At 44.2% G+C, this 25,306-nt stretch overlaps 1 protein-coding gene across 4 annotated transcripts in view; it reads right to left on the minus strand.

The window, feature by feature from the left end:
* Window positions 1-25,306, minus strand: part of MYLK3 (myosin light chain kinase 3) — a 709,471-nt gene that overhangs the window by 450,616 nt on the left and 233,549 nt on the right. For all 4 annotated transcript variants that reach the window (XM_086945117.1, XM_086945116.1, XM_086945114.1 and 1 more), the window contains exon 3: window positions 4,600-4,969. In XM_086945117.1, coding sequence (XP_086801243.1) covers window positions 4,600-4,969 — 370 coding nt within the window. The remainder of the gene's footprint in view (window positions 1-4,599; window positions 4,970-25,306) is intronic.

Here is a 25,306-nt window from a genome sequence, read left to right on the forward strand (position 1 = left end):
TGTTACATTTTACCCCTTTTTTGCTGTTTTTATGAAAGATTCACCAAACTGTTTTATTCCCGTTTATGAAATCTAGAAATTTCAGTAATGTACTCAAGCTTATCGCCATCTTCAACAGTTATCTGACGGCGAGACTTGCATTTATGTTCGTTCCTTCCTGTGCGCTGCAGTGCGATCTCGGGGCACAATGCATTTTGAAGAAACAGTTTTTATTGTTTATTTGTTATATGTTTGTTATATGATTATTTTTATACTGCTGATATATGTGCTATCAGACTGTATGATGTCAGTTTATTGAAAACGGCAAGGAGATGTCGGATTTGCATGTCTTTTTTAATTGCACATACGCACTTATTTTGGCACATTGTTTGTCACTGCACAACATTAAGGAAAAGTTGGACTTGTATGCTTGTTTTATTGCATTCACAGAATTCTATGGCACAGTGTTAGTCGATGGAAAACGCCAAGGAGAAGTTGGACATGTGCAATTGTTTTATTGCACTTATGTACTTTTATGGCTGCGTTGCAGCTGAATGAAGTTTTATGATTATGACTAACCACAGACCTCAAAAAGGAGGTGGAGAAAAAAACCCTCATATATGTTAAGGGGAGGTACAAACCTCTACCTCTCAGACAAAAATCTTAGTGGCCAAATCATCAACATTTATATCCGGATGAGTTAGAAGAGGAGGAGAAAGCTGCAATAGCACAACACTAATCATCAAAAATACAGACACATAAAAATTCAGTGCTGCTCCTCCTGATGGAGGAGAGAGGGTAAACTGTCCTGACCGCCACCTCTTCAGTCCCTTATAATGTAGCAAAAACCACGAGCCCCAAACCAATCCGAAGAAGAACTAGAAAATCCAATGTAGACACATTAAGCTGATATTCAAACAATCCAATAGCTTGTCAATTGTAGGAATTTCTTAAAGACGTAGACGCATCACAGTCAGGTCTACCTTACTTGGCCTCATTATTTACATTGCAAGAATGCTCAAACAAGCGCTAACCAAAGCTGCTACAAAGGAAAGGAGGAATAAAGCAGAGCAGACAGCAGTAAACCCTTAATTCAGAAGAAACACATTTTATATAAACATTGGTGGATGTGCAAGGGCTATGGTTTTCATACAATAGCAAAGCTTGCAATATTTTTTTAACAAGCATTGGAAAGCTGATAGGCCAGGCGTCGGCCTCCAGCCTATTTGCCTTGTCAATGCTTGTTTTGTTTTATCATGTTTTTCCAAATCTGTATTGGCGGGGAACCTGCAGGCCTTCATGAATCTAAACAACCATTTTCAATGCAATAAGTCTCGCATTAGAGAGTGTTTGAGCTATTGGCATTGCAAATGTTAGTGTTTGTTAGTTTTTAATTTTTTTTGTCAAAAAATCTACCACCAGGAGCAATTTGAAATGCTCAAAAGCTATTCAAGGGTATGCTCTCATTTCAAACAAGCAGTGTTGTGAGGGTGCAGTACCACAGGCTGTCACTAGGTGTCCCATGGGACGTCTTTTGGTCACATATGGCACTGCAACTCGCAACAGGACTAGGCAAAGGACATGGCACTGCGGTGAGAGCTGCAGACTGAGGAGCTGGGGATCCTGGTTCGAGTCTGCTGTCAGGCTCAACCTCCTGTGATAATTGGCTGACTGCTTAATTTCCCCAAGCCCACTATATAAATAAAAGGGTTTGTAAATTAACAAATAAACAAGAAAAGCAGCAGTGGCATCGGAGTGGTGGGGGCCTTGGAGCAGTGTTGTGGGAGGGGGAGGCATAGAAGTTAAAGCGACAGCAAGCAAATGATGAAACAGAAGTTTCACTGTGCACACAGTTAACGAGCAAAGAAGCAGGTCAACTAAAGAAAGAGTTCTCTCTAAGTACAAATAACCTAAACAGTAAGAACGCATGTAAGAGGGGCAGTCCTCATGGGAGGATGCAAAATTCGAAAAGGAAGGACTACTTAGTGTATTCATCAATGAAAAGCCATCATTTCTAAAGGGCAGCAACAGGAACCAATTAAAAAGACAGACGTGTGTTCAAGCCCATATCTTAGATGCAGCATGTCTCAAAGAGACAGAGCAAGCGCTGCACAGGCGAGACCTCAAAACACATTAAATAATTGCAACAAAAACAAAATGGGGTCTCAAAATCACACAATGACATAATTCCCGGCACTTAAGTGAACTACTTTGTGCATGGACTCATGAAAAGGCAGAATGCCCTCACTCACACTGGTTAGTCAATCCCTGAAGTAAGCTGCCCCATGCTGTATGCTTTAGTGAATGGGAGTAAAATGTGAACACCACCATAACAGGCCAAGGAATTAAGAGGGCTTCCTGAAAGCCCCCTATAAGTAAGGATATTCAGGTACATGCATCAATCTCCGCATTTGCGATTCCTTAATTGCGATTTTTAAGGAATCGCAAATAAGGAATCGCAAATGCCTATGCATCAAGAAATCGCTAAATAAATTGCGATTCCTTAGAATTCCTTATTTGCGATTAGCATTTTGCGAATCGCAATTAAGGAATCCCTTCCCATTCATTCCTATGGGCCTAGAGGCCCATAGGAATGAATGGGAAGACAATCTCAATTTGCGATTCGCAATTAGCTAATCGCAAATTGAGATTGCGATTTCAAGGGTGCAGGGGTGTCCAAAGGACACCCTGTTGCACCCCTGAAATCAAACAATGCACATATGTTGTGTACACACATGCCCTAAGGGCATGTGTGTGCACAACATGAAAGTTAAAAATATGAACAAAATTGCATATTTCTAACTTTTCGCAAAATTACCATGAGGTCCAACCTCATGGTAATTTTTTCTCTCTATTTGCGAAATCGCAATTTTTTAAAGTTTCATGCATTGCTTTTAAGGAATCGCAAAATTGCGATTCCTTAAAAGCAATCGCACTTGAAAAAATCGCTAAAATAGTGATTTATTCACTTTTAGGTTGATGCATCCCAAATAGTGATTTGGGAATCGCAAACGGCCGAATTTTGCGATTCGCACCGTTTGCGATTCCCAAATCGCTTGATGCATGTGCCTGATTATTCCTATAATTATAGTAAATTCAAAAGGTCTTGTCTGACACCAGACCTAAAAATGCAGGTCCTTTTTCTTTTCATACCCCTAATGCAGAGCCATCATTGTGATGTCAGTTCAATATTTTGCCTTTTCACTTAGGAGAAACGTGATTTTTTTCTTCATGTCCGTTTATGGATAGACTTTACGTTTGACTCCTGCGTGGCGTATCTGAATGAAGTCGGTTTTATTATAGCAAATGTTTTAATAAACCATGTATTTAATGCGTAAATCTGTATTTCCTGCTGTTTGTCTATAACGTCATAGTACAAAATGCCACCAATCACAGGTCGCATCAGCAATATTAAGGCCACATGAAGCATCCCGGACTAGTCTCTCTGATGTGGTTCAACTGTGACGACTTCTCAGCTATTTAACTTCGACCATTAGCACTCAAATCACAAAAGACTGCATCACTTTGCAGTGGTCAGCAGCTGCATTACATTTCCGATGCATTACATTGTTTACTTTGGCATATTACGAAACAAACGATGTTTTACGAGGCAAATTTGGAAAATTTCTTATTAATGCTGTAATTGCAGAGCCTATAAAATCCGAACGGGCATTTCCATAAAGGAAGCAGAATAAAGGTGGCATTTTATAACAGTGAATTAAACTAAACAGCTTAAATCCCACTGCTGTAACTCTCAGGCGTTTTAAAACAGTACACAGAGGCAGTTCAGATTCCTACAACTTCTAGACTATCAAAGCCACTGAGATCATTAACATTGCAATAGAAAAGGGGACTTAAGGAAATACAAATGGTGTGTGTGGTCTAAGCAAGTCATAATGTGTTGTAGAGCTGGATGTGACATGAATGGCCTCAGAAGTGCCATTGCCTTGTGCAGGAGATATTCAAGATAGATGCAATGCTAGCACTTAAATCCCATTCAATTTTAGAAAGTTGTGTGTAATCAAGCAATACTTTACAAATTGGAACAGACTATGGCCAAGCTACCATGACCTTCTTCATGGTCCATTGAGACAGCTCAGATTGCATTAGGATTACATCCACACAGGACTAAAGGCACATATTAACCCTGACAACACGGATATTGTCTGGTCTTTGACCAGATCAGATCATTCTACTAAAAGCTCCCCAAGCAAGACCGCATCATGATTCAGCACGCTACAATGGCCATCCTACTAGAGGCCACTAGACCCCCATGAAGTACCCTATACTACCCTGCCTTGAAATATTCCCAAACGTGTGCACCAACACCGGGTGAAACTTGTTGGCTGTACCTTCAGTAGCTATTTGAAAATATAAAAAAGCTTTTGCACGATTTCCCAATTATTGTTAATTACTTATGTTTGGATGTAACAATTTATTTGATTGCACATAACATTCCCAAAGTGAATGCCATCATGAAATGATTATTTAATGAGTAGGAGGGACGGCTCTCCCACTTGCTAGAAATAACATTGCACAAGCAACCAATTAATACCACATTCATCAGGTTTGGCAACTGAGCAAAATTGTTAGATTTGGAGCCCCAAATCTGAAGCCTACCCAGGTGCAGGAGGTAACCTTGTTGCTTCGTCAGATTTACCCCTGACACGAGTCTTTGAAGTATATTCTTCCAACCGCATCTTCTGTTGAGTTGTGGCCACATAATCAACACCCCTGGCAATATCCTGGGTATTTCCATGATCCAGCTTCTCACAGGTTTGGCCAACATCTATTACATGTAGAGTCGCATTTTCTTGCTGCTTGCCTTTGTTGAAACTGCGTATTGTATCAGAAGTGCCGGTGGTTTGTGTTGCTAAACTCCTTTCTTCTGATGGTGGTTTACAATCCTCACTTAGGATGATGGAGCCACAAGTGTTCACCTTTTCACTTTCTCCATTGTTTTCATCTGCTTCCTTTCCCTTTTTGGTTTCTAAAGAGAAACAAAAATGTGTTACCCGATGGCTCATATACATAATTTTTCCTCCTGTTTGGTAAAATACTCCCTAGATGATGTGCTAATATTTTCGGTTTCGCTTACTTGACAAATTTAGCATTGTATTTTCTAAAAAATAAACAGTTAGATTTGGTTAGAAGTACACAGTGGATATTATATGCCTTGCTTTCAGTGAGAAAGAGGCTAATAAAATAAGTCTCCTTTATGTCTTCCAACACAACAGGGCAAACAGCATTTGGACACTAAGCAACACTGTATTAACAATATGTCCAATGACACCTATAACCAATAAGATTAATTATATTCTTATCCTCATTAACATGAATGGCAGTTCACCAAGGTGGCTGGGGTAGTGGAAGCGACGTCATGAGGACCACCATTACCTATGGTATTACTACATGGGTCACACAGTGCCTCACCCATAGCCCTTCCACAGCATAACTCCCTATTTACTGCTGAGTAGTAACTGAAAGGGCAAGGGGTGGACAATATCTGAAGTAAACAGGATGTGTTTATACCCGTTTGGTTCCAGAGACAGTGGTACTATGAACAGAGCTAGGAAAACCAAAGAGAAAGAAAGAAGTTAGAGTTGCCATGGCTTCCCCTACTTGACGTTCATGTGGCATATAAGTCAAACATAATAGTAGCATTAGCAAAAGCAGACAGCTTCGAGTCTTCCCAACAGCCTCCAGTCTACACCAAAGATTGGTTGAAGTAATACTAATAAATAAGTTCTGAATGCTCCAAATGCACATTGAAAATGATTGATGAAAACTCCGTTGGTCCATGGCGACTTCACACTCAATAACAAAATGTGCCACAAAAACGAGGGCCAAGTAACACCATATCAAACCCATCTTGGCAAAATTAGCCAATCTGCAGGACCAGAGAATGAGGGTGATTAGCCAGGATAAATATAGTGTAACAGGCTCTGCTTTTCAAATAAATGGGCAAGCCAGTACTAACTCTTATGTATCACTTATCCAGACTCCCCCAGCTCGTTGTATTCACAATGTGAGCAGGTAGGTCTTAGGTAGGCAATAGCCATTGTCTTTACACCTTAGAGGATGGTTCAGTGTTCATGTAAACAATAGATATGTTTGCCTGTATTCATGAATAGGACACAGGCAATATCATCTGTTTCCATTACAGACATCGAGGAAATACTTGCTATTCAACCTTTACACTGACCAAGAGCTAATTAAATACCTATTTTTTAAAATTACTGTGGAAAAACGAATCCCTGAAAAGCATAAACAGGTGATTAAATTCTTAAAAACAAGTACATGGTTTCATAGGTATCTAGGATTTGATGGTGATGGGCTTCCAAATTGAAATGGGAGCAGTGAGGACATCTACATGTGTGAACTGGAGGATGTGTGTGCTGGAAGATAAAGAAGGCCTTGTACATGTGTGAATAGAAATATTCCCCTTCCTATTAAGAAACAGGGAAAGGGGACATTCTTAAAAATTTATTACAGAGGTAAAATCTTCTATGTAATACAAAAAACACAGAGGGAAGATGTAGTAAAGTATAGATTTAAGAGTGTGATATTATTTAAGAGAGTATTCTTGAAAGGAAAGTCCTGAAACGTTCGTCCAGTGACGCAGATGAGCATCTGAGGGGAAGAGATCTAAAATGTAAATATGGGCAGCTAAGCGCTATACATCTGAACGATACACATTGGGTTGATCTACAAAGCACAGGAAATAAAAAATATATATATTCTAGGTTGTTGATGGGTGGTTCAGAAAGACCATATCTGAAGCAAAGAATAGGCTAATACGATAATGCCATTCAGCATCCCAATGGTACCACAGGAAGAAATCATTACTACAGGACTCTGAACTGAGCTACAAACTGTGGGAAAGCTTGAAATATACACCCAGAGATCAAAGATTTCAGTCTGTCTAGGCTCAGACTGAACTAAATGCAATTAACTTTGTTGTCCTTTTGGAGTCACATCTTTTTTCCACTTCTAGCATAGTTTCCTGGACAACTTTTACCCTAATCTGAACGTCTTCTCTATGCATCAGGCATGTACCCCTTGAGGGTGGTTGTGAATTAGCTCCACAGTGTTTGCCATCACTATTTGGAAGGGCAATCCCTTTGATATGCAAGCTGTAGACAGCAGTCTCCTTTTTCTGTCTAGCATCATAAAATGAGGGGAAGTCCACTTCCAAGGGGGTTCCAGACATGAAACATTGATAAGCTTGAGGTTCTGTGAATTTTGAACCCGTTTTATAAATGTCATGGTTTCGTTACGAATTTGATAGTAGCGAACCGTAACTAGTGAGTACGGCAAGTACGAGTGATTTCACTATGCTAGAGCGATGGATTCACTGTGTATTTAGGGATTTTGCTCTGAACCTTGGGTTCCATTTTGTGTATGGCAGCCATTTTGTGGTTGCCCTCACATAGGCCGATGACTACGGCCGAATGAGTCTTTATTACACGTACATGTTAGCTCGAGTTCGGGCTGACTTTTGGATGAACCGAGTGAGCTGACCTCGTTGCCTAAAGCTGACCTTGTTAGGCCAGTTCCTTGCCCGATAGCTGATCAAGATTGAGGATCAAAGCACAGGACATTGTAGAGTTTGGTATGCACACACACACACCCTTTATCCTGCTTTTGATCTGTTTCTGTTCCTTCTTTTATGGTCTATTTATGATATGGGTTGTGGTCTTTTATTATGGGTTTGTCCGGCTTGTGCAAGAAGGAATGTTGGGCTTTCCTGTGTAATTAATGGTGGGCCGGACAACTGAAAAGTGGGTTTGTCGTCATGCGATGCCTTTTGCAATAAAACCTATGATTGGACAAATTGTAAATAGTGGGTGTTTGTCCAGAATGTGATTTTTGTCATAAAAGAGGATGATTCGTCTTGTAAATTTGAGCAGTCTCCGACGAATATACCTGTGTTGTACTTCGTGGACTTCTGTTCCTGGTTGCAGCCAATAAATTCGATCTTTGACGCCACCGAGAAGTATCCCGTGTCTCTGTATTCTAAGACAGGTGAACCCGAAGACTTTGGGCGTGCCTCTGGCGCCACTGGTTCTAAAACCCGGTTCTTCAGTTGGCACCCACGTGGGGCGACTTCAGTGGTACCGGTCCAAGCCTGAAGATCGTGAGGAGCTTCGTGAGGAAATTCTGGAAGAGGGCCCCCACTCCATCGACCCCGGCATGTCGAATGTGGACTGAAGGTTTTTGCTGCGAGGCTTCCCGCTTTCCTGACTGCTACGAAGGACTGCTGCCCTGACTGTCGCCCTGTCTTGGACCCCCTTTGTGACGATTTGTATGGCGAGACGATAGACGGGTCTTCTGGTAACGTGATTGATACCTTAGTTAAGTATAAGTGGGTCGCTCCCAGTCCTTTGTTTTTGGTTCCTTAGGTCTTTGATTTGGTTCTTGCAAGCACCAAAGCCGAGGGACTCGTACATTTGCGAGACTATCGTTTTTGGTAATCCCTTGAAGTTTGAAGCTAGATTAGTGAGCGAAGATGCCTGGTCTTAGCAAAATTAGAAAGATATTTTGTTGTGGTTGTAATAGGGATTCCCGATTGGAGGACTCGTGTCCGATACCTCCGGTTGGAACTCCGACTTATGAGCTCTATTCTGAACATGGCGTGGGCCCCATTACGTTTAATGAAGTATGGGTCCGCTATACTAGGAAAGATGGTGTCTTACGATGGCCCCAACATGGTAGTTATGATACCGAGATTTTAAATAATTTGGAAACTGTACTATTTAGGAAGAAAGCCCGGCCGGCGATGTTTGACTCTTTCCGCCTTTGGCATAAGGAAGCCAAACAGCGAGAAATTAAACAAGCTAAAAGAGATAAGAGAGAAAAGGGTATATCAATAATGCAAGCTGCTAGGCAGTTTAAAGATAATGAAGAAGAACAAGTGATTGAGGAGTTGCATAGGCAACATAATATGGCCATCGATAAATGTTATCCAGCTTTGCCACCTCTTCTACAAGGTGCAACGAAGGACCCTGAAAAGGATCCTTTGATGTCACATTTGTTGAGATTACCACCCCCTTATGTGCAGAGTGCTTCAGCACCTCCGCAACCTCCAGTTGTTCAGCCTCCTGTTGTTGCTCAGCCGCCAGCTTCTCTTCAGCTGGTTCCTCTTCCTCTGGCGCAGCATTCTCTAGGGCCGCCGGCTTTGCTATCAGTTCTGCCTCAAACTCCTTTGTCTTCTTCTCCTGTGCTTGCGACTTTTCCTGCTACTACTCCTATGTTTGTTTCATCTCAGAACACTTTTTCCCCTGTCCTTATGACAGCTTCTCCTTCTGTTTGACAAAGAATGACTGATACTGTTACTGGTCTTTTGTCCCCTTTCTTTGGGTCATTGAGTGTGACCCCTGTTTCTGCGCGTAAACAATTGCATAGCCAGCTTCCTTGTCCCGAAGAGCGGGCAGTGATAGATCTTTTGGCTTGAAGATGGGTTTCGAATATCTCGAGATATAATCTAGAGTCAGTTATGGATGTCTTCCAGCAATGGGAAGCACCAAAGCAAAGGTACGTTTTCAATGTTATGTGTATTTTCCTCCGTGAGAAATGGGAAGATAGTGAATTGGGTCAGATCCCATTGGAGTTACTTAATGTGCAGTCCGAGTTTGCGAAAGGGACGATAGTGGGTCCCGGTGTTGAGAAAGCAGTTGCGACGTTGCTTGCGTTAAGGAGCGAGTTTCCTTCTCAGCCACTGTTCGAGCCTGATTCTTCGGTTGGGAGGAAAGTGAGACAATATCCCATGAGAGAAGTTCCTCCAGTATGGCGCAAAGAGGTACCTGCTGGTGCGAATAATAATCCCCCAGGTGTAGCAGCTCATTTTCAGCGTGTTTGGGTACATATCCCGTGGAAGAGAGCTGAAGTTTTGGCTCTTAAGCAGACTCTACCTGATCCCGTAAGAATCCTGCAGGGTATTACAAGGAGTTGTCACAGACAGTTGACGCATGCATTATGAATTGAGCTGACATAGACATGTTGTTGGGTAATGTAGTTCCTCAACCTTTGTGGGCGAAGATTCGTCACGAGAATCATGCGCAAGAGTTAGGTGATACATGGGCGAATTTTGTTGTGGTGGATGGTAGACCGGTTGGTGGAGCTAAACCTGAGCCTTTAGTTGCAGAATTACCTGGCAGGATTATCAATCTTATGAAGACGATGATGCCTGCTATGCAAGTGCATTGGAATAAGTTAGCCGCATGTAAGCAGAAGAAGGACGAAAGTGTGTCTGATTTCTTCACTAGGTTCGAAGAGACTTTCATAGATCACAGTGGTCAAGATATGAGTATGGAAGGTGGCCAAAGGTTGTTCGTAGATAAGTTTGATCATAATTTGCTTCCCGAGTTGTGTAATAAGTTGAAGGACTCTGAGAGTTCATGGGCTGATCCATCGTCGGCCCAGATATTGGCTACTGCACAGTACTACGAGAATAGAGATAAAGAAGAGAAAGAGGAGAAAAAGACTAAAGAATTAAAGACGAAGGTTCTTTTGCAACAGGCGTATCCGCCTCGTTATAATCAGCGCGAGTTTCAGCAACCCCAACAGTTTCAGAGAGGTTCGCAGAAGCCCGAGTCTTTTCAGCAGCAAATTCCAGTTGGTCCTAATCAGTGTGCATATTGTAAGGAAGAAGGCCACTTCAAGAATAGTTGTCCGGTTCTGTTACCGCGTACGAATGGTGCGTCTGGTGTGAGAGGTCGAGGCGTTCAGCAAGTATCTAGAGGTAGATGACGTGGTGTGTTCCCCCAGAATGAACGTTCTTTTCCCCCACAGAATTCAATGAATTGCTTTGATCAACAGAATGTTGCGTCTGGTCGATCGACTCAGTACTATGCTGATGACTATTATGTTGAGAGTGAGAATGTTGACGGTGATGATTGCTAGGACAGCCATGGATAAAGAGAGGGAGTAGTGTCGGTTCCAGTAGACCAGAGTTGACCTTATGTTTCAGTAGTTACATCAGGTGTGGTAGAGCCTTTTCTTTTGGATACTGGTGCAGCGAAGAGATCTATCATGCACTCTAAACTCCCTGGCGCACCTTTGTCTGGCTTAAAAAATGTTTCGGTAGGATTCTCTGGCACCCCAGTTCATAATCCAGTCTCTAGTCCTTTGTCTCTTTCTATAGGGCCTTGTGAATTGGAAGCACCCCTCATTTTAACGACAGGTTGTGGTGAGAATTTGTTGGGTCTGGATTTGTTGAAGAGAATGCATGTGACATTTCATTGTTCTCCTTCGGGAGTACAGCTTACATTGAGTAAGAGAGTGATCTCTCCGATGTATTTGTTTAAAGATCGGCTTCCACTGGAATTGCGTTCTCTCCCTGATACTCTTTGGGCTACTGGTCCTAATGATGTGGGTCTTTTGGAGATTCCACCTTATGTTGTGACGCTGAAAGCGAATGCTAGATTGCCACGTATTCCCCAATATAGGATTTCTAGCGATGGTGAAAGAGCGCTTTTAGCGATCATCTATGATTTGATTGAGAAAGATGTGATTGAAGAAACGAGAGGTAGTGTGTGTAACAGTCCTGTTTTGCCTGTTCTGAAGCGTACTGATTCTTCTCAGTCGCCTGTGTATAGGTTTGTGATCGACCTTCGAGAGGTCAATAAAATTGTTGTGCCACAGTTTCCGGTTGTTCCAGACATTACTGCTTTGTGGACTATGATCCCTGCTTCGGCTACCTGGTTTTCGGTGATAGATCTGAAGAATGCTTTCTTCAGTATCCCGATTGCCGAGGAGAGTAGAGATATTTTTGGCTTCTCTTTAGTAGGCCGAAGCTTCCGGTTTAAGCGCGCAACTCAAGGTTATTGTGAAAGTCCTTCCATCTATAGTCAGGCTTTGAAAACACAGCTTGATGCGATTGTCTTGCCTGTTGGTGCTGCTCTTATTCAGTATGTGGATGATTTGTTAGTTGCTGCTGATGATGAGGAAACTTGTAAAGAAGCTACTCTTTCTTTGTTGCGATATTTGTCTGACCTCCATCATAAAGTATCACCTTCGAAGTTGCAGTATTGCCGCCAAGAAGTGACCTACTTAGGTCATCTCTTGTCGAAAGAGGGAAGAAGGTTGACCACAGGACGAATTCAAGCGATTGCGCAAATGACTGTGCCAACCACACTGAGAGAAGTGATTGCTTTCTTGGGTATTACCTCGTACTGTAGACAATGGATTCCAAATTTTTCATTGCTTGCGAAACCTCTGTTAGCACTTACCCTCAAGGATACTCCGAATCCTCTTCCTTGGTCTGACGAATGTCAGAAAAGTTTTTCTGAATTACGTGATGCATTGTGTTTGGCTCCTGTGTTGGGTACTCCCGACTACAGTAAGCCTTTTACACTCTATGTTCACGAGAGAGAGGGTTGTGCATTGTCAGTTCTGACACAACAATTTGGTGATAAACAGCGTCCATGTGCGTATTTCTCGTCGACTTTGGATCCGGTAGCTAGAGTGTTGCCGAGTTGTTTGAGAGCTACAGCAGCAGCGGCTGTTTCTATTTGACAGTCTTCTGGTTTGGTTATGGATAACACGTTAATTGTGATGGTTCCACATGCAGTGGATACTTTGTTAAATAGAACTAAAACCCAGCACTTGACTAGTGCACGATTGTCAGGTTATGAGTTGACGCTTTTGGCGAGCCATGTGCATATAAAACGATGCAACACATTGAATCCAGCTACGTTGTTCCCGATTTCTGTAGAGACAGATGTTCAGGAACAGCATGATTGCTTTCTCAGGACATAGGAAGAAACGAAGGGTAGAATTGATTTGAAATATACTCCTCTTGTGAAGTCTGATGGTACCCTATGGGTGGATGGTTCATGCTTTAAGCTTCCGAATGGCGATACGACTGCAGCATATGCGGTTACGACTTTGCATACGATTGTTGAAGCTGCACGTATTCCACAGAACTCAGCTCAAGCAGCAGAGTTGATTGCACTGACAAGAGCGTGTGTTTTGTCGAAAGGAAAGAGAGTGACTGTGTACACCGATAGTCAATATGCGTTTGGTGTTGTCCATAGTTTTGGGCGTTTGTGGAAGGAACGTGGATTCCTTACTTCTCATGGTACGAAGATTCAGCATGGTCAGTTGTTGAATGAACTTCGTTCTTACATTGCCGACGCAAGTTGCGATCGTGAAATGCAGTGCACATAAGAAGGTTACCGATGACGTTGGTCGTGGTAATGCGTTTGCGGATGAAGTAGCGAAAGAAACGGCAAAGATGTGATGAGTCGAATGTATGTTGTGGGTCCAGTGAGATGGGTTCCGGATAGAGGAATGTGTGAAGACACAATAGAGAGTTTGAAGTCAATTCAGGCTGAAGCTACTGAGAAAGAATTGAGTGTCTGGAGAGAGAGTACAGGAATGTTGGATTCGACTGGTTTTTGGATTGAGTTGTCAGAACACCAGCGATGGTTGTTACCTGATGCGTATGTGCTTGCAGTTGTTACGTTGGCACATGGAATGGCTCACATTAGTGCGAAAGGGATTTGTAAGTTGTTGGCTCCAGTGTGGGAGAATGCTGGAATTCCTAAGTGTGCGGAGAATGTGGTCAAGAATTGTATGGTTTGTCTGATGTATAATCCTGGCAAGGGAACCCCAACTCCAGCTGGTCATTTTGCCCCTCCGACGTATCCGTTCGAGGTGTTGCAATTGGATTTCATCCACATGGAGAGATGTAATAATTTAAAATACGTCATTGTGGTTGTCCGTGCCTTTTCAAGATGGGTAGAGGCGTATCCCCTAAAAGATACTACTGCCTTATCCACAGCCAAAGTCTTGCTCAAGGAATTTTTCCCTAGATTTGGATTGCCAAGGATGGTGTGGAGTGATAATGGAAGTGAATTTGTGGGCCAGATTATGAAGAGAGTGTGTGAAGGTTTGGGCATAAAGCAGAAATTCCATGCTGCGAATCACCCCCAATAAGCTTGTTTAGTCGAATGCTATAATGGCACTCTGAAGCTGAAATTAGCCAAGATTCAGGCGAGTTCTGGTCTCCAATGGCCCGATGCTTTGCCATTGGCACTTTTGTCAACTAGAACTACAGTGCATTCCCGAGTAGGCCTTAGTCCATATGAGATTGTGTTTGGCTGCCCGGCAAATGTATGGGGAGTGCCGAGGCCAACGAAATTCAGTGATATTGAATATCCTGTGTTGATTGACTACTTGTATGACCTGACTGCTAAATTGCGTGTCTTACATCAACAGGTTCATGATAACCTTCCACAAGAATCTGAAGATCCAGGACACGCCATTAATCCTGGTGAATGGGTGCTAGTGAAGAATTTTCAACGGACCAAGAATGATCAGCCCCGTTGGATAGGACCACACCAGGTGCTTCTATCAACACGAACATCAGTGAGAGTCCACGGCAAGAAGAATTGGATCCACGGCGTACATTGTTTGAGGGCTCCTTTACCTCTGCCGTACGACTAGTGGGTCCGGGAAGGTGTTGGCGATTCAGAGACAGTGCCAAAATTCATGATGTTTAGCGACGCACGTTTGGTTGGGACAAGGTCTGAGCGAGAGGACGATGATATTTTGCAAGCAGCTATTCCTCCGCCTTTAAGATTGGACACTACTGAGCCTGAGTTGTTGTTTCGAGATCAGACAGTGCCTGGTAAAGGCCGCTATAATTTTCGACCAAGAAACAATGACAAATAAAAAAATGATTTATTTTTGTTTTTGAAAACTGCACTCTCTCATCCGAAAAGCTGTTTTGATCTATTTTTCTTTTTTCGAACCGCCATCCGGGTTCAGCTGTAGGGTCACAGTATCAAGACTTGGAGTGTCAAGCCGTGTAGACACAAGGTCGACGATTCTGGTTTGTTCTAGGGCGTTCCCTGGACTTACAGACGTACACCTGAGCGAAGAGAACCAACTGCCGCGTACAGCACTGTTAGAGGATGGAGTTTTTTGAGATTGAGGGAGTTGTTGCAGAAATGAACTTTAAGACAAAACTGTGTAAATTGATTCGTAGAAAAAATAATGTTTAAACGTGTCTTATGGTGTTTTTTAGCATGACGTTGTCTTTGATGGGCTGGACTGTTTTCGCTAGCCAATTGACGTTTGCACCCACCACACAACCTATGTCTTTTCCTACTACTACTTCTTTGCATTCCTTCCATACTTTACCTGAACAAGAGTTAGTTAGAAGATCAGAATTCATAAACAATTCTTTTGTGCAGCTTTTGCATCAGCATCAGTTAGAAGTAAACACCACTAATTGTTGGGTGTGTGGGCTTATGCCGCATACTACGGATAGAGGTATCCCTTATTCGGTCCTGCCATTCAGCTACAATGGGTCTGTATGGGCGTATCAGACGATGTTTATTTATGCCCACGAAGTCTATCCCCTGCGTTCCATGAAAGACAACTTGAGTTGAGTAATAGTGCCTTAGTGAAGGGAATAAGAGATATGATCAGAGATATCGATACATATGAGACTATTCCTAAAGATGAGGCATTAGCTTATATCGGATGGAACGTGACTGGATATAGTGTTAGTCTGAGTGAAAAGCAGAGACCAAAGAAGTCACCTCTGATTTGGATCGTACCCCATCGTGGTCATTTTTGTCTGCAAGGTAATGGCAAGAATCCGAGAGCTCAGTTAGGGAAGAGTGTTTATACACAGACGTATGTTTTTGCGTCCCAGACTTGCCCACCATTTTTAGCAGCTAAGGGCACGTATTTTGTTTGCTATGATAGAGCATATACATGGTTGGCCCCTGATTTTTTGGGAACCTGTTATGTTGCATATTTGCTACCCCCTACGTATACTGCAGCCGCAGATTACCACAGAAAGAGAGTTGTTAGAGGTGTCTTCGATCAGTAAGATACCACAGGACAAGAAGTGGGAGACTTTCTCAAGCGTTTCCTACCGTTTTGGGGACCTACGGCTAACAATAGAAATATACGACAATTGACGAGAGTAGTTGAGTCCACCATAAATGAAACTGCTGGTGCCCTTAGTAATTTGACTGCCGAGCTTCAATCAGATCGTCTTATGACATTACAAAATCGTATGGTTTTAGATGTCATACTTGCAGACCGAGGTGGAGTATGTAAAATGATCCAATCGAGTTGCTGCGTTTTAATCCCAGACAATGCTCCCACAGTATACCAGGCCATTTCCAAGTTACATAGGGTCTCCAAGTCCATACATGTGGACGAAGGAGACTGGTCATTGACTGGATGGTTTTGGGAATTGTTATCCACTTGGGGATGGAAGATTCTGATAATCATTGGGATGGCTTTAGCGATTCTTTTCTCGTTTTGTCTTTGTGTACAGTGTGCTCCTGCTATACGTGGCCTTTGTGCTACTACGTGTGTAAGGAGACCTGTCTCGAGAGAAGCACTGAGTAATATGATGATGCTCCAGCAGAATCTTGATGATCTGATGAATATTGACATTGATTCAGATACAGACTGAGTGATTGCCTATGTAAGGGCAAAAGGAGGGTTCTGGGGAACCGTGAATTCTGAACCCGTTTTATAAATGTCATGGTTTTGTTACGAATTTGATAGTAGCGAACCGTAACTAGTGAGTACGGCAAGTACAAGTGATTTCACTATGCTTGAGCGATGGATTCACTGTGTATTTAGGGATTTTGTTCTGAACCTTGGGTTCCATTTTGTGTATGGCAGCCATTTTGTGGTTGCCCTCACATAGGCCGATGACTACGGCCGAACGAGTCTTTAGTACACTTACATGTTAGCTCGAGTTCGTGCAGACTTTTGGATGAACCGAGTGAGCTGACCTCGTTGCCTGAAGCTGACCTTGTTAGGCCAGTTCCTTGCCCGATAGCTGATCAAGATTGAGGATCAAAGCACAGGACATTGTAGAGTTTGGTATGCACACACACACACCCTTTATCCTGCTTTTGATCTGTTTCTGTTCCTTCTTTTATGGTCTATTTATGATATAGGTTGTGGTCTTTTATTATGGGTTTGTCCGGCATGTGCAAGAAGGAATGCTGGGCTTTCCTGTGTAATTAATGGTGGGCCGAACAACTGAAAAGTGGGTTTGTTGTCATGCGATGCCTTTTGCAATAATGCCTATGATTGGACAAATTGTAAATAGTGGGTGTTTGTCCAGAATGTGATTTTTGGCATAAAAGAGGATGATTCGTCTTGTAAATTTGAGCAATCTCCGACGAATATACCTGTGTTGTACTTCGTGGACTTCTGTTCCTGGTTGCAGCCAATAAATTTGATCTTTGACGCCACCGAGAATTATCCCATGTCTCTGTATTCTAAGACAGGTGAACCCAAAGACTTTGGGCGTGCCCCTGGCGCCGCTGGTTTCTAAAACCCGGTTCTTCAAGCTTTGTGTTCTAACTGCTGTATATAGTCCAACACAGACTATTTTTATGTTGCCGCTCCCCTCCAACTTTGACTGATGGTGATGGAAGATAATGAAACTCTGGCCAACTGGAGATGATTGTACTGAGGAATTACCGAAACAGAACATGATCCTTCCCCTTGTCATTGCCTCCTCGCTCTCTTGTCCATGGTACGAATGGCTCCCTCTGGTCAAAGCCCTATAACGAGTAATAGCTCACATCTTCTGCCACTGCTTATGTCACTGCCAAATATTCCACACTTTTCCTCTCCCGTCACTTAACTTGTTCCATAAGTATCTGCCTCCCATAATCCATTGTTTCCATCACTGTACACTTCTCCCATCACTGTCCGGATCTTTGGTCGCTGTCCACCACCACCACAAGCACTGCCCACCTCTTTTCTAACACTGTGCTCCATCACACCAGTATCCACTTCTCTGGTCACTGACTATTTCACAGCTAACTGTTCACCTCTCCTTTCACTGCCCCTCTCTGCTGGCACTGTTCCCCTTTCTGGCAGTGTCCACTTCTCCACTAGGTGTTCACTGTTCCTGTCACTGCACACTCACTTTGTGATTGTTGGTCTGTTTCAACAATCACCACCTTCCCATCAATTGCCACTTTTCCCATAACCCACTTCCTCCTTCACTGCCCATTTCTCCAGTCAATACCCCCTCATCAAGTAAAAATCCTCCTGTCACTTAATCTTCTCCTGTCAATTCTAACCTCTCTTATCAAATTCACTTTATATTCCCACTTCCCTCTCTTATCCTTTCACATTCACTCTCCTATCATTCACCGTACATCACTCCTACAGCTTCCAGTCCCCTGACACTGACTAGCTCCCCATCACAATGCGTCTCACCTGCCACGATCCATTTGTATTGCTGCCTACCACTACAATTGCACTTGGCCTGGAACGCTTCATATAGCTCCATATTCACCAGGCGTGTGCTCTATGGTTTGAAGATCCACGGTTTAATAGGGCTCTTTCACTCCATTACGAAATGCTTAATGTTTGGAGAAGTGTGGCTCAATGGTTAGAGTGGGCAGACCTCGATGCAGAGCTCTGGCCAGGCACCAGGGTTCGATTCCTGCCCCGGCGGGTCTCGGGCTCATTAATTCCCCATACCGGATATTCTCTCGCCTCAGTGCCTATTCTGATCATGAGTCCTACGCTGCAACTCTGGGCAATAGCTTGCTTAGTCTCCACAACGGCCCCACAATGCGAGGGATGCCTGGTCTGCACCATGGGGGTGCCCAGGAGTGGACACTTAACAGGGAAAGCCAGGAAGGGTTCCCTTGCGGTATTCGTACAAGCGCCGGGAAACCCACAGCAGGTAGCTGTGCGCTATACAAGTACAAAAACATTTACATTTACATTTGATAAATACAAATAAGCACAGGCACTTTACACAAAATTCTGTTGATTGCTTAGCTATGCAGGAGCACACGAGTGTAGACTTATATATATCTTATCAAGTGGAAAATCTAGCAGGGGGTTTATTATTTCTACGGAACATTGAACCCAGTAGCTGCTCTCCCATAGGGGCGTGGGGGCGTTGCCTCACTGCTTTCTCGCAGTGCGAGAAGGCAGAAACATAAAATGGTAAAAGTACCATTTTATGTTTCTGCTTCTCGCACTGCGAGATAGCAGAAGTGCGTCTGTGCCTAGTTTGGGGCGGGCGGAGGGGGCGGGCCTGCTCGAGGGCAGGAGGGGAGTGGCTTACCCTCTGTTGTGAATACTGACTGTATGGTCGGCCCCAGGGCCGAACAAAGCAGTCATGCGCACGTCCCCATTTTCTCTCTACATAGAGAAAATGGCCCGGCTGGAGTGCTCGCCGCTGCGCCTTGACAATCACAAGGCTGCCATTGCAGCCTTGTGATTGGCTTAGGGGAGCAGGAAGAGGAAGGCAGCCTGAAACGCGGCAGGACTGCTGAGGCGGCGCGTGATGCGGTCACGGAACTGGTAGAGGGAGGTAAGGTTTTTATTTTAGATTACTCCCCCGTGCTCCGCTTCTCCACCCCCGCGAACCCACCCACCCGTTTTGCTGGCCGCGATTGAGGTCACTCCTCAGCCTGAAGGTGTATTTTCAGTTCAGAAATGTAAGTGGTGACCCTCTGCAGGTCCCTGAATATCCAGATGTAAAAATGCGATTAGCAGCGAGTATTAGAGCAAAAACACCATTTAATATTCTGCCCTAATTAACACTTCTGGTCGAGGAGATGAGAGCAATGAGGGAATATAGCAACAAATAGGCACTTATTCCAAATAAAGGCTATGCAGAAAAGCCATAAAGGAACACATTTTAAGCAAGGAAATGAATCCTTTGAGCGTGACTACTTTTGTCAGCGTGGTATTGTGTGATGCAAGATTGAGGTTGCTCCTGGTTAGAAATAGCCTCTCTGCCTGCAGTCAGAGAAGGAGCATATTAACGGAGCTGAGTTGCACAGGCCGACAAAAGGAGGTCAATGGGTTAGTAAGAGGCAGTTATGTTAGAAGCACAAAGTACGGAAAGAGTGAAAATGATTTCTGCAAAATGATAAATCGTGTTATTTTGGTGTTTTATGCTATAGAGGCGATCACAGCACTAACGCATGTAAAAAGCCTTTAATGAGAAATTGTAATAATCCCAAAGGTTAAGGTAATTTTCAAATAGTAGCGCCATCTATTTTTCATCCAGTGTATACCTTTCCACCTTTTCTGCGTAACTCTCTTCACCTACTGGCTACTGTTTTGTCCTCTACCTCTCCTATCGCCTCTCTGTTGTTCCCTTTCCACCTATCTATCTTCCGTTAAAAAACGAAAATAAAAACGATTTATATCCCTACATTCCAGTCCATCGTCCTGCAATTTATTTACATATGACTAGGTTCACCTCTGATCTAGTGACACAGCTAGTATCACCCCTCTGTCTAACCCATAGATTCATCAAGCATCCATTTTGCGATTCCTTATTAACGAAAAATAAGGATTTGCTAATAAGGAATAGCAAAAGGCTATGCAAGAAGAACTTGCTAAAAAATAGCGATTTCTTAAAATTCCTTAATTGCGACTCGCAAATTGCGAGTCGCAATTATGGAATACCTCCCCATTCATTCCTATGGGCCTGGAGGCCCATAGGAATGAATGGGAAGACAATCTCAATTTGCGATTCTCAATTAGAGAATCGCAAATTGAGATTGCAATTTCAAGGGTGCCAGGGTGTCAAAAGGACACCCTGTTGTACCCCTGAAATCTGCATATGGGTACATCTTGCACACACACATGCCCTAAGGGCATGTTTGTGTGTAAAATGGAACTTGGAAAAATGCACTTTAGTGCATTTTTCAGAGTTTTTGCAAATTACCATGAAGTTCAACTTCATGGTAATTTGCTCCCCCTATTAGCGAAATCGCGAATTTTTTTAACTTTAATGCATTGCATTTAATGAATCTCAATGTGAGATTCCTTAAATGCGATTGCAATTTAAGTAATTGCAATTTTGCGATTTCTTAAATTGCGATTTTTGCATTTGGGATGATGCATCCCAAATGCAAAAATACCGGTCGCAAAGGGGCAGATTCTGAGACTCTGCCCCTTTGCGAGCATTTTTTTCAGCTTGACGCATCTATGCCTAAATCTGTTGCAAAAATAAGTTTGCCTTGCATTTCATTGACGTTCGAAATGTTTAGTTGTTCATTCAGAAGCTACACGTCAAAAAATATGTTCATGATAAAGTGCGCAAATGTACGGGGGTGTTTAGTATTTGTTTTCTAATGAGCTAATTAGGTTTGGAAGTTTCAGCCTAGAAACAAAAATCTGTCTGGGTTCGTTACGTTCGGTTTTGCTCTGAATAGTAAAATATAGTCGTCACTGGACCACTAATTTATGACAACCTCTCGGCATGTCGGGGAATGTGTGTTTGAGCCTATTTCCACTATTGAACTAAATAAAAGGGATTTCTGGTGAAACTTTCCAATCTTTATTTCGGCCATTTGGCCATAAAAGAAAACAATACACATATACAATACAATAAGTCAAAACATTAAAACATTGGAAGTACATATGTTAAAAATACTATAAAAACTGTGCATCTAAAATTTTAAGAAGGACCCAACACCTTTAAAATACGGTTGCGCGTATGCCAAACATTGGTAAGAAATTTTGATAATGCGAGGACAGTTGGGCCAGAGAGATCAGATTTTAAAATCCTATACATTGGAGCATATTCCCTGCCACCCATATTCCTAATCAATGGGAGAAGCCAGTATTTCCGCGCTGCCCTGTAGGCTGGGCAGAAGAAGGCCACATGTAAATCGGTTTCCTCCAAAGCATCACAGGCCAAGCACTGCGTCGTAGTGGGGGGCGATGACCAAGTACTTGTAAAGGACCGAAAGGGCAGTGAGCCGTATCTCCATTGGAGAAACAGCTTCCTAGCAAGTACCGGAAAGATAGGATCCAATGCCCTCTCAAACCTATAAAGGTCCTTGCTTTGCAAAAACACAGAGGATAGAGACCCTTCTGCCTGGGTAACTCGGGCCCTAGCTAATTTGTGTTCGTGGTATACGTTGGTCAGGGACCTTTTAGAGATGTTCAGTGCGGCATTCGCAGGGTCAGTCCATAAGTCAGGGAGCCCTAGTTCCATGCAGGTGGATTGGATGTTTTTGACCCAAGGGATACGGAGCGCTTTTGGGTGGTTCAATAATTCTGCCAGTTCCGCCCTGTATGCTGCTAGATCATTACTGCTCCACAACCTACGCCAGAAGGCTATGGGTCTCAGACTTATTTCATCAGATAATGGTCGTAGACCGAGGTCAAGCCTCAAGGGGAGGAGCGGGGTACTGGGGGGAAGCGCGGTTATCTGTCTTATAAACTTGTTTTCTGTTAGTGACAGGCTACGGCATGGTGTGTGTCCCCACAGTTCCGCCCCGTACATGATCGCTCCCCTGGCCTGGGCCTTGTATATCTGGATTAGGGCCCCCAACGGGCGATATGAAGAGCCGGTCATCATCCGGGCGATACCCCCAGTAGTTTGTGTAAGTTTGAGGTTCGCCCTACTCTGGTGGGATCCCCAAGTCATGGTTTCATTAAGAGTCACACCTAGATATTCAAAGGTGGCAACCCTCTCGAGCCGTACTACTCCCAATTGCGGATTCGGCCGCAATTTTTGGCTTGGGTTTAAAACCATGAATTTAGTTTTGGCCGCATTGATTTCTAGCCCCCTGTCCGTACAGAAGGCTACAAATGAATCAAGGATCCTCTGTATCCCCATGGGGGTTTTAGATAGCAGCAGGGTGTCATCCGCAAACATGATTGCGGGCACCCTGCTGCCATTTAGTTTGGGGGCGTCAGTATAGTCGGTGGCATTTAGGTGGGCGATTACCCCGTTGACGAAGAGGCAAAACAGGGTTGGTGCCAACACACAACCCTGCCTTACCCCTCGGTCAACGGGGAATCTATCAGTCAATTCCCCCGTCCTCCCACACCTCACTCGGGCATAATTATTATGGTGGAGCCTCTGTAAGATTACTAGGATGTCCGGGGGGACGCCCATCTCTGCTAAGACGCTCCAGAGTTTTCCCCTGGGCACCAGATCGAATGCGGCCCGTAAGTCCACAAAAATTGTGTACAGACTGCCGCCCTCGAATATTGCTGCCCTCCAATAGATAAGATTCAACCTAAAAACCTGGTCCACTGTGGATACCCCCTTCCTAAATCCCGCCTGATAGGGATTAAGGGCACCCACCTCTTCCATCCAATCCTGGAGGCGATTCAGCAAAACCCTGCCAAACAGCTTCTGTGCCACGTCGATTAAGCTGATGGGTCTGTAGTTGGCCGGGAGGAGAGGCGAGCCCTTTTTAAAGATAGGGACCACCTCTGCCCCCAGCCAAGTACCAGGAATTTCCATGCCGCTTAGAACTCCATTGAAAAGGGCAGTAAGGTAGGGGGCCCATACAATGGGCTCCTGTTTGAACATATCCCCAGGTAAGCCATCCAGTCCTGGCGCCTTTCCAGAAGCGAGACCTGAGATGGCAGCGGTGACCTCACCCAGCGTTATCAGCTCTCCTTCATAGCCTGGCCAACCAACCTCGGTGACAGTAGGAGATTCTCCCGGCTCAGAACTGTAAAGAGACTGGAAGTGAGCCTGCCACACCCCTGGGGCAATATTGGGCTCTATTGCCGATTGAAGGTGCCCCGACCCCCCATTCACTATCCTCCAGAAGAGACGTTGGTTTTGGATCGCTAGGGCCTTGCTAAGTTCTTCCCACTGATTTTCCTCCCACTCTGCCTTAGCGTGGGCAACTAGTTTCTTGTAAGCCCGCCTGCTTTGTCTTAGGCTATCCCCCCTAGTCCCTCCTTAATAAGTCTGAGGAGTTCTGCTTTTGCCCTTCTGCATGCCGGATTATACCATGTTGTTTTGCCTTGCCGCCCCTGTCTAGGTTTTCGTGAGCTACTAGAGAGATGAGGGGCCGCAGCTTTTATAAGGTCCTCATGAGCCTTGTACAATTTAGCCCGGGAATCATTATTGCTTGCCTCGTTGTCCAAACTCCCCACGGTTTCCAAGATGGGAGTTATCCCCTCATAGAGCATGGGGAGTTTGCTCTTGCTTGCAACCAAGTGCTCCCACCTGATTCTTCTCCTACTATTTTCCAGGAGAAGCGCAGGTTTGTTCCCTTCTACATTGGTCACAGGGACTTGAGGGCCAGGATTGACAAGGTCGAGCTCGAGCGCATTATGGTCGCTATCAGACCGTTCCATAACCCTAAAATCCTGAATAGTCAGCCACTTCACTATTTGGGCCAGGACATAATCCAGGCGAGACTCTCTTCCCATTCTGTTGTAGGTGGTTACTGGGTATATCTGATTTCATTCGCCCGTTACAGGCTCTGATTCCGAACTTTAGGGTTAGAGCTGTGATTTGTAGTGCTAGTGGGGTCCAAGCCTTCGGGGGGGGAGCTTCCACTGGGGGGACTGCCCATCTGGCCTCTTCTTCCGATGAGAACCCCTCCAAAAGACCAGGAAGTGGCTCAAAATGAGAATTAAAATCCCCTCCCACCACATAGAATGAATCACTCGGTAGTTCAGATATAAAGTTCGTGAGTTCATCTATGGTCGGTGATTCCTTTGCAATTCCCACTGGCCTAGAATAGATGTTAATTAACACAAGTTTGGCTTGGTTAGGCCAGGATAATGAAACCACAAGAATGTCCTCTGAGTTAGCCGACAACCGTGTTGCCGTGCAGCCTAGATGAGATGCAACCCAGGTCGTGAGCCCCCCTGACGGACGGCCCTTGCCTTCCCACCTAGCTGGGATGGAAAAGGACATGTAGCCTTGATGACCATAATTCTCTCTAGCCCAGGTTTCCTGGAACATACATACATCTCCAGTCTTGATGTAATTTACCCAGTCCAGGTCACCCAGTTTGTTGGCCAGTCCAGCAACATTCCAGCAGATTAGCCTTAGATGTTCGGGGGTGTCAGTTGCTGTGCCAGAAGGGTTGGAGGGGATGGTTACAGGTGCTGTTTCGATCAATAGTTCTTGCACGTTACCGACGGTGGGGGCCGATGGCTCAGGGGGACTGCAGGGGCCATTATCCAGGAGCTCTGGTCCATTTAATAGTTCAGGGACATTGCCAACACTATGGGCGAGTGGATCAGAGAGTCTGCAAGAGCCATTATCCTGAGTCACCGTAACATTCAATACACCAGGAATTTTACCAGCGATCGGGGGAGATGGATCAAGAACTCCGTCGGTGCCATTATCCAGAGTCACTGGGCTGTGAACAGAGAGTCAGTCAACCCCATCCAAGCTGTTCAAGCAGTTAAAGCGGTTGAAGTGGGAATAGGGTGTATCAGGCACTTGGAAGTTAGGGTGCTGTGCATAAGCTTTGTGTCCGCGTCTACGTTCCACCCTTATCCATTCGTCATGCGGAGGAGCATAGTGCATGCGAATAGGAGGGAAGAAGAAGGATACTGGGAG

This window comes from Lissotriton vulgaris, chromosome 12 (genome assembly GCF_964263255.1).
Source record: "Lissotriton vulgaris chromosome 12, aLisVul1.2, whole genome shotgun sequence".
In the NCBI taxonomy this organism is placed as follows: domain Eukaryota; kingdom Metazoa; phylum Chordata; class Amphibia; order Caudata; family Salamandridae; genus Lissotriton; species Lissotriton vulgaris.